Source organism: Pleurodeles waltl, chromosome 4_1 (assembly GCF_031143425.1).
Source record: "Pleurodeles waltl isolate 20211129_DDA chromosome 4_1, aPleWal1.hap1.20221129, whole genome shotgun sequence".
NCBI classification, from domain to species: domain Eukaryota; kingdom Metazoa; phylum Chordata; class Amphibia; order Caudata; family Salamandridae; genus Pleurodeles; species Pleurodeles waltl.
The window spans coordinates 881,858,087-881,875,029 of NC_090442.1; the positions used below are offsets into that span (position 1 = coordinate 881,858,087).

The 16,943-nt window shown below is 45.5% G+C and overlaps 1 protein-coding gene across 4 annotated transcripts in view; it reads right to left on the reverse strand.

Moving 5' to 3' along the window:
- Positions 1-16,943, reverse strand: part of MLC1 (modulator of VRAC current 1) — a 206,867-nt gene that overhangs the window by 112,803 nt on the left and 77,121 nt on the right. For all 4 annotated transcript variants that reach the window (XM_069230093.1, XM_069230096.1, XM_069230097.1 and 1 more), the window contains exon 6: positions 15,250-15,351. In XM_069230093.1, coding sequence (XP_069086194.1) covers positions 15,250-15,351 — 102 coding nt within the window. The remainder of the gene's footprint in view (positions 1-15,249; positions 15,352-16,943) is intronic.

The following is a 16,943-nucleotide window of genomic DNA, read 5'->3' on the forward strand; positions in this document are numbered from 1 at the left end:
AAGTCACTGGCACAAGTAAGTTTCAACACATCCAGAGGTTAACAAGGAGATGGGAGGCTTTCGAAAGTCTGCTTTCTGTTGTTTTTGTTTTTGAAGTCAGGAATTTTGAGAAACGTGGTAACTGGAAGCACGTGTTTTTTCCTAGTGATTGGAAGCAAGTACGTTTTTCTAACTTTCATAGTTGTTGGTAAGTACAGGAAGAGGCCAGATATATTCAACCTAAAAGATGCAAACCAAATTTCCAATGAAAACTCTTGAAGTTTAAGTTTTTTAAAGGTTGATATATACAATGAAACTGTTGGTGTAGATATTAAACTTGTTGCCTCGGCGCACAATCCAATCATCTAACATAACAAATATTCACACACCCTAAAACATGATCTCATCTAACCAGCTTAAAAACACAACTGTTTGCTAATGATACTGGAATGTAAAGTGCAATCACATGTATGCACCCTATCAGGGCCAACTAAGATCGTCATCCTCCTAAGTTCGATAAAGTCAAAATCATTACATTGGGTAATAGCAAACATACTTCCAGCTTTATAACTCAGAAGGAGCGAGGACAAAGGGAGGGTGCATAAACATGAGAACCTCCGTCCACACTAGAGCTTGTGCAGTGTATGTATGACACTGACACCTCCTAGAGCACGCTAAGTGGGTGGGGCAGATGAACATACACATGGTGTCTATGGAGGCAGCGGACACAGCCTGGTGACACCCTGGCTGTGTGCTGATGATAGCTCACTGCAGTCTCACTCCGTACCTGAAGATGCTGCTGTATTGCCAGAATTCGTACCCCTCCTTTAGCACCCAGACCAGTATTTGTGAGACATTTTGGGTAAATGCTGCATATTATTAGCAGTCTAAATAAAGAATGTGGAGTTTAAATTAATTTCTTCTATGTCTTTTCTGGAATAGGTGATCTTAGTTTACTGGAACTAAAGGGACAGAGGGTAGCAAGTGAGAGACGGGGGAGGGTGGAAAAGGGTGCAATGAGCAAGTCATCCAAGTGAAAGACAAGGACACTGGTGTGACGGGGTTAAAAGGATAGGGGCTAGAGTTGGACTCTGCATGACGGGAACAGTTGCTTGTATTTGGAAAAAGCAGGAGCTGGAGAAAAAGGAGAGTGGGGCAAGTGGGACCATAGTCACACCAGAGAAGAATGGGGACCTGTAGCAAGCTCACAGTAGAAGAAGTAAGCAACCCAGTAGCAGTGTAGAGGAGCTGTCAGCCATAGCTAAAAGTAACCAGCAATATGTAAATCTAGCCAACATATCATCTCCATGTGAACTGAAAAACAGTTTGAGGAATCTCTTGTCATGTCACGAAGAGTGCCTCCCACAATACAGCTTATTGCCATAAAAATGTCAAAGTGTGGGCTTTCAAAGCTTCACCTTGGCACGAGGATCATCTTATGGGGAAATGTGAGAAAATGAAAAGGGTAGCATTTCCGTGGTTGCGTCTGCTTCCATTGCCCTCAACGTACCAATTTTTCATGTCCACCTTAAGGAACCTGCCATAGGTTCAGAAGAATCGCTTAATGTACTTGGTAGCTTAATTTGCCGATGTACTAATGTGGGAGATGGGGAAAACACACATGCGCAAGAAACACACACAACCAGAGATGTGCGCTGCAGCCACAACATGTGTCCACAGGCAGGTATAAACAGTGACGACACCACAACTAGACGCATGCGCTGCTGCAATGAGCATCTGCTAGCAAGTTTGGAAATAGCAGCACACTGTGAAACACACTGCACTCACGGTCAACCATTTAAATAACAAAAAGTAGTCCCGAAACAAAGATGATAATGGTCTCTCTGTATGCGTAAAGGTAGTTGGGCGGTGCGCTCGGAGAGTGCTAAACAGTGGAAGAGGCATGACCTATGCATGCTCTTCACAAATGAGGAGAAGGAAAAGTGGAGTGATAATGCTGCCAGCAAATGGAAAGTCTATGGGCGGGATGAAGCCCACAACTTAGATAACAGCATGTCTCGGTTCGAGACAGCGCATGTGCTCCACCTAGAGCCGAGACCTAAACAGTTAGAAAACAGTGCAATTAGTGAAAATCACAATAGAGAGAAATAGCCCTAGGGAGAGCACAAACCATATACGAGAAAAATGGAATGTGAGAGTCGGTTCCCCACTTAGGTAAGTGGAGTGTGTTGAGGGGAGTACTAGGAAAGTCCAAAGACAAGTACCAGAAACCACCCCAGCGACCAGGAAAGCAGGGGTAAAGCACTGTAAATTCCCCAGAACACCCACTTAGAAAGAGAGGGGAATAATGCAAAACCCAGAAGAGACGGCAAGACACCAGCAGGGGATTCCTGGACCAGAGGACCTGTGGAAGAAGGGGACCAAGTTAAAGAGGTACAGCAGAATCCAGGAAGGGCAGAAGCTCCTACCCACCAGACTGAAGGTGCAAGAGGTGAGTTGACGATGAAGAAGGAGAGTCAGCACTGCACAAAAAAAAGGCGAAGTCGAGTTCCTGGAGGATGCAGGTGATGTCCCACACCGGAAGGAGGATTGCAGTCGGGTTTGCGTTTTCTGATTCCGGCAACAAGCCTTGGCATACGCAAAGCTCGCGGTTAGCAGACAGTAGCACTGCCGGAGACCAGGAAGGACCAGGTGCACTCTACCCAGGAGGGGGAATCAGAGGGGGGCCTCAGCAATGCAGAGAGCCCACAGAAGACCAGGCAGCACCCACAAGAGTCCCACAGGACAAGGACACAAAAGTTGCAAAAGAGGCCCACGCAGAACTACGAGGAAGGCTCCCACGCTGCCGGGGAACCACTTATGGAGCTGTGAATCACAGGATGGAGTGCTGGGGGCTGGAACTTCAGGACGCCCAAAGATCTTGTAGAAGAGATACCAACAAGCCTCTGCAGCTGCAAAGGATGAAGTACATGGGGGTACTGTCCTGCATGGGCAGGCAAGGGCTTACCTCCACCCAAGTTGGACAGCTGGAAAAGAGGACCGTTGGGACTACTTCAGTCAACCACCCATGATGCAGGATCCATGCAGCCCAGCAGGAGAGGGGATCCATGCAGCCAGTCGTCGATGCAGTTGGTACCTGCAGGAGCAGGGGAGTGGGAGATTCCTTCTTTCTTCTGATGCAGGCTGAAGACGGGCTGTCCTCAGAGGATGCACAACTGGGGAAATGTTGCAGTTGCTGGAAAGAGCTGGAGATACAATGTTGCAGAAGGTGTCTTGCTTCTTTGTTGCAGCTTAGAGGGTCCTGAAGAGTCCAGATGCAGTTTCTTTGGTCAGAAGTCAAAGTGTAGGGTGCAAAAGATTCCTGCTGGTGTCTTGCAATCTGAATCAGAGGAACCACCCAGGAGAGAGACCCAGAATAGCCCTGAAAGAGGGACTGGCCACCTAGCTTGGTGTCCACCTATCAGGAGGGGCCTCTGACGTCACCTACTGGCACTGGCCACTCAGATGCTCCCAAAGTTCCCTGCCAACCTTGAATCGAAAATGGTAAAACCCTCTGGAGGAGCTCTGAGCACCACCCCTAGGGTGGTGATGGACAGGGGAGTAGTCACTCCCCTTTCCTTTGTTCAGTTTCACACGAGAGCAGGGACGGGGTGTCCCCGAACTAGTGTAGACTGGTTTATGCAAGGAGGGCACCAAATGTGCCCTTCAAAGCATTGCCAGTGGCTTGGGGGGGGTTACCCCTCCCAAGCCTGTAACATTTCCAAAGGAAGAGGGTGTAACACCCCTCTCCCAAAGGAAATCTTTTGTTCTGCCTTCCTGGGCTTGAGCTTCTCAAACAAAGGGAGAGCAGAAACCTGTCTGGGAGGTGGCAGTAGCTTGGGCTGCCCAGAAACCCTCAGAAGGCTGTAATGGAAATACAGGGGGTGGGCATGGAATCATACAACCAATGTTTTCAAAAGCATTGTGGTATGATTCCAACATGTTTGATACCAAACATGCCTATTTTTAGAGTTTCCATTATGTAGCTGGACATAGGTATTAACCTATGTCCAGTACACGCGTAAAAGGGCATCCCCGCACTCACGAAGTCTGAGAAAATGGCTCTGGTGTTTGTGAGGGTACCCCTGCTAGTATAGGGGTGCCCTCACACATAGGTACTTTGCACCTTGCCCTCTGGGCTAGAAGGCCTGCCATAGGGGTGACTTATAAGTGGCCTGGTGCAATGTAAAGTGGCAGTGAAAGGGTGCTTGCACTTTTTCTCACAGGATGCAATTGCAGTACTGCAGAACCCTTTGCTTGGTCTCCCTATTGGTGGCAAAATATATGCTGCAGCCCATAGGGATCCCCTGGAACCCTAATGGCCTGGGTACCTAGGTACCATGTACTAGGGACATATAATGGGGCACCAATGTGCAAATTGTGGGATGAAATACAGTGATAGCAGTTACCAACAACTAAATGTAGGGGAGAGAGCATAACTACTGGGGTTCTGGTTAGCAGGATACCAGTAGACACAGTCAAACACACTGGTAAAACAGGCCAAAAGTGGGGGTAACCAAGCTAGAAAGAGGCTACTTTCCTACAGTGGACAGCCCTAATTTTATACTTTGCCCCAGATTACCACAGCTAGATGTCTGCAGTTGGTGCTTTGGTCTTTTAAGCACTAGTTTTCACCTTAAACTTTAAAAAATGCATAACTTGGGTTCTACTGATGGGTTGTGAGTGTTTTGGCGTAACATAATCTATTAAAAATGACTCTATTTTTCCAAATTGGTTTGTGATTCTTCTTGTGTTGTGTGTTCACCTTATTATTGTTTCTGTGCTGCATAAATACTGGGCACATTGCCTTTAAGTTACGCCCGACTGCTATTTGTGTCAAGCTACTGGTGGGTTAATAACATATTAATAAAGTGACTTTAGTGGTTCATCCTGGGAGGGATTGTGGCTACAGCCCACTCAACCTACAACCCAATTTCTCAAATTAATGTACTTAAAACTGCAACTGCATTGTTGCTGATGTTGATGGGTGGACTAGTTGTTTCCCTCCAATTTCATAACAAGCATTGAAAAACTATACTGAAAGAAAAGTTTTCACCAAAAGCCCATATGTTTTTATTAAATAACCTTTCTTTGTCCTCGCTATTGCACTCCTCGGGTCAAATTTTATTAAAATCTTTTCAACCTTTTAAATTTTCTTTATACTTGCAATGAGCTCTCACCAGATAGTCTTGTTTACCTTAAAACAATATCATAAGCAGTGTCCTGCCATGCTAAGTGACTCGTTCTGCAGTGTTATTGTAAATTGTTCATAAATGTCATTTTCAATTAAAAAAAACAAATGTAAAACTCTAAGTGTGTATCAATTAATTATTCGTTTTTTTCCAAAATATTCGTGCTTTAAAGCACAATCAAATTTATTTACACACTAAATTTAAACTGAACATATTTACAGTGGTGATTCCTCCACTGGAGCGTAAGGGGGCATTGCTCCCCTGCATTTGTTGCGCTGTGATTAAATGCGTTATTAAAAGCCTATTTTGCTGCCCGCTGTGTTTTTATTTCAACTGGGGACCGGATTGCATGCCTTTCTTTGTAAGAGAACGGGGGCTTAATTGCCATTTGTTTGAGAGTAGGCTGGATCTGACCTTGTAGTGAAGTACGCATGTCGGGTTTGGGCAGATACCATTCTGTGACCAACCCGACAGTCGCACTTGAGGCCTCTCCCTACTGCACAACTCTGAGCAAGTCTGGGACAGCAGTCGTCGACTCTGGTCTCCTAAAGAGCACTAGATTCATCTGCCCCAGCTAATCCTGGCACTGCTATCATGCAGTTTGCAAACAAATAGCAAGAGAGCAGCATCTGGTTTGGCTTGGGGGCACAGAAAGACCTCTCTAGGGAAGCGCCTAAGGCTACAAGTGGGTGGGAAGTTCAGGTTCAGAATCACATCACATGCCCAATCGCTGTACAGCTTTATTATGAAGCCATCTAATGATTTACCATTTTGTGTTCCTCCCCACTAATCACGCTATGTGCCCAGTGCCATTAACGGTATCTCACATAAGTAAGCGGAAAAGATGAGAGACAGTGGTATATCTAAACATGTCCAGTGTGTCCCATGACATACAGTACATTATAGGGTCCTGCTGTTTTTACTTTTTTCATTTTGTTTTAGTTCCAGACTCGTCCAGACTTTAGTAACACTATGCAAATCAAAATGCGGGGTTCGTTGCAGCCATGCCAGGCACGCCTGAAATAGGAAAATTTAATTTTACAGGTTTTTTTGCAGCCGCTTTACTCAAATTAGGAGTGTGTGTCTTTGCAAAAACGGTTATTGACGTATTTATTTAATCATTTATTCGTTTTCCAAATTTTGCAACTAAAGATTCCTGAGCCTGAAAAATTCAAACAGGGAGCTTGGCTGTGCCCCGGGATCTGCAGAAATCATCCCGTTAGAGGCACTTGAACAGAAGTACTACCTTTGTAATGTCGCCGGCGCTGTGCCGAGCGACACTGAAATAAATGCACTGAGACGAGGTAAGTGTTGGTGACTTACGCGGGTACAAGTGGGTATCCCGTGGGCTCGACCGCGGCGCACCTGTCCCTCTCAGTGCCGTCGTTCGCGCCCTCTGGATCCGCAAGTGGCCCCGCCTCCTTTATTTATACATTCAACACCGTAAGTGCGGAGCGTACTATAATCACAGATAACACGGGTGAGTCAATTAAGAAGGGCTTCGGGACACGCGGACAGGAACCACCCTGCGCCGCGGCCCTCATCACTTGGAGGTGTCCGATGGTCGGTTGCGTCACCGACCTACGACACTTAGCAAATGAATGCAGGTGTTGCGGGGAGATCCATTTCTCACACATGATTGTGTTCGCGTAGTCGTGTGGGAGTTCTGATCATGTGCCATTCAAAACATCTTTCACGTTGTTGTTACCTTTGCAGAAAAGTTTTGTTCTGCATTTCACACCATAGATAACTAACCATGTGCTTGTGTGCCCTATTAAGATGTCAGCAAGTGGACAGTAAACTGTCCATTGGCTAGAAAGAGGGAAACCCCGCACATTTTGTCACCAATGTAAAACGTGCTAGGTGTGACGTGGGGAAAAAAGAATATGAGACAGTGCACAGTTTTCTTTATTTGTTCACCCCATGCAGCTGTAACATTTATATCTCTATAACGCAAGTTATTCCACTCTTGGTTCTTTGCAGGCGTTTTGATGACAGCTTTTTCTCGCCTCCTCGAAAACCGAGCAATGTAAAACATGTGTCAGGACAGACAAACACTAGGCCACAAGGCCAGGTAATAGATTACTGTGTTTGTTGGGTGGTAATGATGACATATGAGCTCAGGCTTAACTTTGGGGAAGGAAACCCATCCTTGCCTTTGATGCGCACATTTATGACCATGGGGTTAGTAGATGTGCTGCCCTCGGCCTTTGATTAAAAAAAAGTCAGCAGTTTCCAAGGAAGAGGTCTAGTGGGATGGCCTTGTGCAGTGTGTGTACACTGTTTTATTTGCATACAGGCAGATTAGCTTGGAAGTGCAGTAATAAAGTGTCATTTTGCAGAGGTGTTTCGTTTGCTTGCCAATAATTATTTTATTTTTCTATTTATACAGATGAAAACAGAATATTGAAATGGCTTGTGTATTTTAATCTGTAAAAATGTATACAATTATACTACCCCTGCCAATGGTAGCCTATCTGCTGTGTGTCAAAACTTCATTTACACCTGACCTTCTTCCAGCCCTGCCTTCTTCCTTCCTGTAGATTCCATTTTGGGCCTGAACAGCTGATGGTAACTAACTGCATCGGGTCTATCGATCTGGTCTCCCATGGAGACTGGAGTGGTGCCAGAACAATTAAAATACACCATTTGCCAATTCTTTTTTTCAATATTTTATCTGGGGGAGAACCACCCCCAATACCCCTTTCATGTCAATCTGGATTACTCGCAATGTAACACTCACCCCAAAACGTTTACGCACCACCACTTTTAAATATCACCAGCCGCCACTGCACGTTTAGGCCAATAATGTTCTCTGATCTTTCTAAAACGTTCGTTCATTTAAATGTAGAAATATGGTATGACCGTGTAAAAGCATCTACACGGGAAAGACAGAAGTATAAATTAAACAAAATGAAATTGAACAAGTACAATTTAAATATTAGGAATACTAACTTCAAATAACTCACAGCGTTACAGCACAAGAAAGCCTAAAATATGCAACCCAATTCAATTTTGTATTGCAAGTTGTATCACAGAAACGAGAAAGAGATAATAGTAAGTATTTATTTCAGTGACAAAATGCATGTATAAGAAATTTAGCCAACTTTCAAATAAAAGGGCTTAATGAACCTCAAACATTTGTTTTCTATTAGGAAAACTACAACCACAATCAACATAAAACATAACAACAATAGATTACACAGCACTCTGGACCAGCATGTAAAGTCATGAAACGAAAAAGAACTGTGGGATGAAGAAGGGTATAATGGCACTACTGGACTTGCTCCTCTCTGAAGGGTCACTCCCAAACTTTGTGCTTTCATTCCTCCTATTTTCTGAACCAATTTCTGTTGGCTTTTAGAAGTGTGGGCACTTTACCACTGCTAACCAGTGCAGAAGTGCTTGTGGTCTCTCCTCTAAACATGGTAAAATTGGTTTAAACCCAATTGGCCTATTTAATTTACCTGCCAGTGGTAGAACATGCACCCAGTGCCTGTGAATTAAATGCCACCAAAGGGCCAGCAACATTCATTGAGCTAACCACTTAAGAAGATCTTTAAAACACATCTCAGGCCTACACTTTGCAGCCTATATGGAGGTTTAAACTGCCATTTTGACCTGTCAAAATTTACCTTTAACTATCCTAAACCTTTCTTTTTAATACATATGCCACCCCTAGGCTAGTTCCTAGGGGTGGCATATGTATTCAACAGATCATAGGGCAGGGTGCAATGTAAAAGTCATAACTCTTTTTCATTACTGCAAGTCCTTCCTCTCCCATGGAATAACATTGGGTTACCTTAGTACATTTAAAAGTGATATGTTTTGCTTGGGAGCAGGTAGAAATGTCATGTTTGGTCCCTAGAGAATTATAATTTAAAATAATCTTTCACGGTAAAGACAAATATGAAGTCACAATTCTGAAAATGCTACTTTTAGAAAGTTGGTATTTTCTTGTTCTAACCATTTGGTGCCTGCAGCCTGTATCCTGGATCACATGACTAGGTAGAGTTGGCAGTTGGCCTTTGTGCATTCTTCCCAGGCAGTATCACAAAGGAGGCCTGGGTGTTGGCAGGAGGGTCCATCCTGACCAGATGAGAGGGTGGAGCTGTCATCTACTGCACTTGCACGTCAAAGGAGCTGCCTCAGCACACACACACAGAACTTCACACTAGCCTTTTGTGACTCCAGACATCCTAGGACCAGGGCAGAAAGGAAGAAAATTCCAGAACCAGATGTGGGACGATGTCCTCAGGTATAAATATTGGACACTCAGACCATCTCTTCAGTACACTGCTGGGCCTGTGGATGCTACAGAAGAAGGATTGCCCTGCTGCCACAGGACTGGCACCTGTAGGGTGAAGAGAGAAACTACTGCCTGAGCCCTGACGTGCTGTCTGAGAAGGAAGACTGTACCTGCTCCCTTCATCCCAGGGTACCTGAAGTGACTCTGAGGGGCAGCTGATTGACCTCTGTTCAGAACTGCAGTGACTTAACAAGCTTCAGAGGCCGCCTTATAAGTGCCCAGTTGACCTGCTGCACCGGACCGGCCTGGACCTGCAACTGGACTTGCCTGAGCCCTGCTGGCCTCTGCAAGTGTGAGTCCCTGATCCCCAAGAGGTGACTCCCTAGGTACTTGGCCCTTGGTTGACATCATAATGCACTCCACTTAGGTTAAGGGAAAAATCCTGAAGTTTTAGGCTCTTTGCAACTGCAAACATGCCTATTCATGCAAAGACCTTGTGACCTATGACGAACGCGAACGAGAAGCTCTGGTCATTGTAACTCTTTATGCTACAGTGAACGCTAGCAACGACTGGCAATGCACACTTGACACTATAGCATCAACAGCCCGCAGTGTCAGCAAACACGAAACTCAGGCAATGACTGTCTGCAATGCAGTATCTGTACACTACAGAGACTACCATCCATAACACCCAGCCAGCTCTTCATACGACAGCAACGATCATCCACGATGCTCTCATTGCTACTTCCTGCCTCCTTGACTTCAAAGAGTCTTTGTGCCGGACTTTAAGAAGGTAACTTTTCAGCTGGACTATCCAGGTCCCTGTTTACAACCCATGCTCCATCGCGATATGCCTGAATTTGTGACTTCACCCGGTCTAGCACGACCAGATGTGGAGCTTTGTGCTTTTAGATGCTATACTTACCTTAAGTTTTTGAAACTGCATATCTCTGGTTTAAATGATTGGATTTTTGTAATTTTGGTGCCAAATAATTTATTATACTTTATTCTATTTTTTAGGTTTCACCTCCATGTTCATGCTTGCTTGCTGTGCTTGCGAAATCTTTTGTGAGTAAAACAAATCTTAAAGGGGGCTTAGGACCCACCCCTTACTTACTTGAGCTTAGCATTGGTTTATTCCGTCACTCTAAATCACGTGCTTCTGATTGACGTACTTTCACTTCCTGCTTTCTGCTTTTGTAGGCAAGTACCATCTTTCTTGGCATGTTACCCCCAATTTCTACCTGTTTGTCAGTATGTTTTGCCTGTCCCACTGGGATTCTGATGGTCAGGACCCCAGAGCTCATAGTTTCTGGCTTAATGTGTGTGATGTCAGTAGTGCTTAACTGTGTCACTGAAGTTCTGCTAACCAGAACTTCAGTGCTTATGCTCTCTCTGCTTCCAAATTAGTCACTATAGTTTAGTGACTTCATATTCCAATTCCAATTGGCACACTGGACCCCCTTTATAATTCCCTAGTATATGGTACTTAGGTACCCAGGGTATTGGGGTTCCAGGAGATCCATATGGGCTGCAGCATTTCTTTTGCCACCGATAAGGAGCTCAGACAACTCTTACGCAGGACTGCCACTGCAGCCTGAGTGAAATAACATCCACGTTATTTCACAGCAATTTTACACTGCACTTAAATAACTTATAAGTCACCTATATGTCTAACCCTCACTTAGTGATGGTTAGGTGCAAAGTTACTAAGTGTGAGGGCACCCTGGCACTAGCCAAGGTGCCTCCACATAGTTCAGCTCAATTTCCCTGTACTTTGTGAGTGCGGGGACACCATTACACACATGCACTACATATAGGTCAGTACCTATATGTAGCTTCACAATGGTAACTCTGAATATGGCCATGTAACATGTCTAAGATCATGGAATTGTCCCCCCATGGCAAATCTGGTATTGGGGTTCCAATTCCATGCATCCCCTGGGCTCCAGCATGGACCCCGGGTACTGCCAAACTAGCTCCCTGGGGTTTTCACTGCAGCTACCGCTGCTGCCAACCCACAGATAGGCTTCTGCCCTCCTGGGGTCTGGGCAGCCCAGTCCCAGGAAGGCAGAACAAAGGATTTCCTCTGAGAGAGGGTGTTACACCCTCTCCCTTTGGAAATAGGTGTTAAGGGCCTGAGAGGAGTAGCCTCTCCTGGCCTCTGGGAATGCTTTGAAGGGCACAGATGGTGTCCTCCTTGCATGAACCAGTTTTCACCGGTTCAGGGATCACCCAGCCCCTGCTCTGGCGTGAAACTGGACAAAGGAAAGGGGAGTGACTACTCCCCTGTCCATCTACACCCCAGGGGTGGTGCCCAGAGCTCCTCCAGTGTGTCCCAGACCTCTGCCATCTTGAATGCAGAGGTGTGAGGGCACAAGGGAGGCCTCTGAGTGCCCAGTGCCAGCAGGTGACGTCAGAGACCCCTCCTGATAGGTGCTTACCTGGTTAGGTGGCCAATCCTCCTATGAGGGCTATTTAGGGTCTCTCCTGTGGGTTTCTCGTCAGATAACGAATGCAAGAGCTCACCAGAGTTCCTCTGCATCTCTTTCTTCAACTTCTGCCAAGGATCGACCGCTGACTGCTCCAGGACGCCTGCAAAACCGCATCAAAGTAGCAAGACGACTACCAGCAACATTGCAACGCCTAATCCTGCCGGCTTTCTCGACTGTTTCCTGGTGGTGCATGCTCTGAGGATTGTCTGTCTTCACCCTGCACTGGAAGCCAAGAAGAAATCTCCCGTGGGTCGACGGAATCTTCCCCCTGCTAACGCAGGCATCAAACTTCTGCTTCACTGGTCCTCTGGGCCCCCTCTCATCTCGACGAGCGTGGTCCCTGGAACACAGGAACTGAATCCAAGTGACCCCGACAGCCAAGTGGTCCATTTGTCCAAATTTGGTGGCGGTAAGTCCTTGCCTCCCCACGCCAGACAGTAATCCTGTGTACTGCGTGAACTGCAGCTGCTAAGGCTTCTGTGCACTTTTGCAAGGAATCCTTTGTGCACAGCACAGCCCAGGTCCCCAGCACTCTGTCCTGCATTGCTCAACTCGCTGAGTTGACCACCGGCTTTGTGGGACCCTCCTTTGTAGTGTTGAGATGACTGCCGTGCTCAGATTTCTTGAACCCCTGTTCAAGTGCTTCTGCGGGTGCTGTCTGCTTTTGCATGAGCTCTCTGTGTTACTGAGCGCTTCCTCTGTCTCCTCCTCCAAGGGGGACCTCCTGGTCCTTCCTGGGCCCGGGCAGCACCTATTTTCTTCATCCGTGATCTTTGCAGCTAGCAAGGCTTGTTTTCAGTCTTTCTGCATGGAAACAACTCTGCATCCTCCAGCACACCATGCGACATCTTCTGTGCAAAGGAGAAGTTCCTGGCATCTTCTGTTGTTGCAGAATCTTCAGCTTCTTACACCCAAAGGCAGCCATTTTGCACCTTCATCCGGGATTTAGTGGGCTCCTGCACCCCCTGGACACTTTCGTGACTCTTGGACTTGGTCCTCTTCCTTTACAGGTCCTCAGGTCCAGGAATCCATCTTTAGTGCTTTGCATTCAGTTGTTGTCTTTGCAGAATCTCCTATCATAACTCTAGTGTGTTTCTGGGGAAGTAGGGTAACTTTACTCCTACTTTTCAGGGTCTTGAGGTGGGGTATCTTCGACACCCTTAGTGTTTTCTTACACTTCCAGCGACCCTCTACACACTACACTAGGCCTGGGGTCCCTAAGTGGTTCGCATTCCACTTTCTTAGTATATGCTTTGTGTTACCCCTAGGCCTATTGCATCCTATTGTATTCTACAATGTTTGCACTACTTTTCTAACTGTGTACTTACCTGCTTTTGGTTTGTGTGAATATTTTGTGTATTTTACTTACCTCCTAAGGGAGTATATCTTCTGAGATATTTTTATTTTTAGTAACTGAGTATTGTAATTCTTATGATATAGTGCTGTATGATATAAGTGGTATAGTAGGAGCTTTGCGTGTCTCCTAGTTCAGCCTAAGCCTATCAGCCTAAGTTGCTAGAACACTACTAATCTACTAATAAAGGATAACTGGACCTGGCACAAGGTGTAAGTACCATCACGTGCCCACTATAAGCCAGGCCAGCCTCCTACAGTTGTTACCCCGGATAAAGGGCATAATGAGCCTGTAATGCAATGAGAAGAGTATATCAGGGGCGGCTTCTTTGCTATAGAGAAGGAGCTTCATCCCCCCCGGCCAAGAGCCAGGGGAAGAAAAATGAAATGATAGTTTTCTATCATTTCATTTTTCATCTGCTGTCTCAGCCACAAGTACAGGGGAGGGGCAGGCTGGGCCAAGAAAGGTAGGAGGAGGAGAGAGTGCACTGAGTGCGCATGTGTGTTTGGGCAGCCATCTGAGGCTGGCCAAACACACATGCATACTTAGGTTTCCCTAGCGTGACTGTATACACAGCCAGGCTGGAGAAACAGCACAGACCCCAGGCTTGTGTCTGAGTGGCAGTGACTCCCCCTCAGACCAATCCTGACACTGCTTACATGTTATGTTTAGCATGTAAGCAGCGCCAGGATTGCTGGGGAGCCTGTGCTGGCGTCCCAGTAGATGCTGAGACACCACATGGAGGGAAGAGGAGTGTGAGGCGGCAGGTGACGGAGACGGCAGTAAGGTAAGATTCTTTTTTTTATATTTATTCCCCCTCTCTGTCTCCGCCCCCCCCCCCACCTGCCCCTCCACTTGAAATTTGCGGCATGCGCCGCTGCAGCATATATAATTAGTGGCAGCATTAGAAAGATTATAGAACGTTATTGACTTATATAAGGTTAAACCCAAAATACAAGTAATATGAGAACAGGGCATGAAAGTATAATAGATTTCAAAACAAATTTAATAAATAACCAATAAACATATAGAAATGTGCGCATGTTTGGTTTGAGTGAAACCAGAGGTAAAAATACAAAATATTTGAAACAGCAGCACAGGAGGAAACATTGCACATAGTACAGCTGTACTTGTTTCATTGCTACACATCCATAAAGGAGGAGAATATTAATTTGCCAGTGGAATACATATTTTTCTATCTGAGCTCTGGATCTAGCCCAGTGGCAAATAGAGGGGCTGAAAGAGCACAGCATGTCATCACCCGTTATCGGATGTGTATTCTGGTTGTTGCAGTTCATGATAGTTCCAGGTTTGCCACCTGTGTTAGTGCAGCAAGGGGTTACTCCTCTTGGGGTAAGGTGTACAATTTTGATGCATTCCCAGGTCTATCACTCTCGGTAAATCTAGGAATTCACAGAATACGTGGGTGGATGTGTGGGAACATCCACGCTCCACCCATGTAACACCCTCAACGTGCAGTGTAACGCAAGGCAGTGATTATCAGTGGCTGAAATTAACTCAAGAGTTCCATCCATCCGTGTTTTGTATACTTATTGTGTTGCCATAAGTAGGATGGGTATGCCCAGACTTGGGTCCCATGCACACTGTGTCACTGGAACCACTACACTACACTAGATTTACAAAGCCATGCAGGGTCGTGCAGGGTGGCCTTGCATGGCTTGATAAACCTCATTGTAGGTTTTGCGTCATCTTGAGTGGCACATGGCATTGCAAAACGTATAATAAATATGCACCTAACTTCCTATATTCACAATGCCCAAATCTCCATCCTACCAGCAAGGGCATAGTTTAGCCACAACGTGTGACTGTGAACAGCTGTTAAGGAACTGCAGAGTGAGGTAGGGTCTGTATGGGGGGTTTGGGCTGTATATCTTTCGGTAAACTAACTAGGATGTGAGCACAGTTTGTACTTCATTGAGGGAGTACATTTTCACAAATGACAAGCAAAATAATACCTACCTTGTTTCTCATGAACGTTCTTTGATTAGACCTTGCAGAGACGATTACTATTGTCGCCATGAGGATTTCAAGTAGAAATAGTAGAATCAAGTTAACATTTATCTACAGAAGGAATAAAAAAAAAAACAGTATTAGACAATTCTGTCACATAAAATGTACAGGTTCAGATTTCCTGTAAGGTGTAGAGAGAAACATAAATAGAATGCACAGTAACTTCTAACTAAGAAAGGACCTGCCTGGGGTGACTGCTTGTTAAGGACACACTACCAAATGAAAAATGAAAAATAAGTTCATGAAATTTGGGCTAAGTAACAAGGAGAACATTATAAATAGCTAGAGGTTAGGAATCCAGACGAAGTACTATGCTGCGCACATATAATTTATGAACGTAAAAGCGAACCAATTCACAATACTTGGTTTGACACTGGTTTGTCCTTACAAAGGTACAGCTCTGGTTCGGCAATGTTAAGTTACAAGATCAGGAAATTAACTAATATTCTTGAAAGCAGTAAAGGTAAATTGGATACTTGGTAGACTAAAAATAGATTGACACTTTACAGTAATACCAGCACCTATCCCAAATGAAGGTGATACCTGCATGTATTGCAAGTTTGCTCCAAAATTAGCTTTATTGGATTCGACATTGTTCAAGCGTTCGAAAAACGAATTGATTATTGGCCTTTTTGTGCACATAGTCACAAGAGTGAGCAAACTATTGCCTGGATCTTGTAGACATATGGTGTCACCTCCATCGTAAGAGAAGGCTTCCACTTTTCATTGTCATATGTATTGGCCTTTTCTCAGGACACATAAATGTCTGGTTAAAACTGAAATGTTAGGTATACAAAACATTGATGAATGGAATGCTGTAATTAGTCTCAGCTGCTGGTAATCACACTGGCCGCATCCCAATCATCATTATTTTGTGTCTATGGGAAAATGTGTTCGTGCGTATGGCCCTATGTTACTTCGATTTAGACCCAACTATATGCAAATCAGTCTTGACCCTGCTCAACAGTCCAGCTAAAACTGAGAAACCAGGCCCTGCCTGAACAGAAAACAAGCAACCCATAACTAGCTTCACTCTAGTTATGGGCTCAAGAGCCCCGTAAAGCTGGGTTCTAGTGACACAGAGTGCATGGGGTACACATCTGGGCATACCTGTCCTACTTAGGGTGTTAGAAATGGGGTCTCTAGTTGGCAGTCGGTTTGAACCCTGTCCAAGGAGGGACCCTCACTCTAGTCAGGATAAGGGAGATACCCACTCAGATAACCCCTGCTCACCCCTTTGGTAGCTTGACATGAGCAGTCAGGCTTCTCTCAGAAGCAATGTGTAAAGCATTTGCACATAACACACAGTATTACAGTGATAACACTACAAAAGGGCACCACACCAGTTTTAGGAATGTAGCCAATATTTATCTGTGACTTCATGAGCCTGGAGTTCGATCCGCAACTCGTGTGACTTCAAGGGACCACTGAGGGGCCACCGACTCCAGAAGCGACACCGCGACGCCGCTCTCCAGAGCTCACCGCGAGGGTCACGATGCCCTGGAAATCCAAGGTACTGTTTGCGGGTCTTCCCCACACCGTAGCTGGCCCGAAATGCAGGGGCGGCCTGAACTGTTGGTTTTGTTGATCACGATGCTGGGATAGCCCCAGGTGGAGCTTTCAACTTCAAGGAACTGTATTTT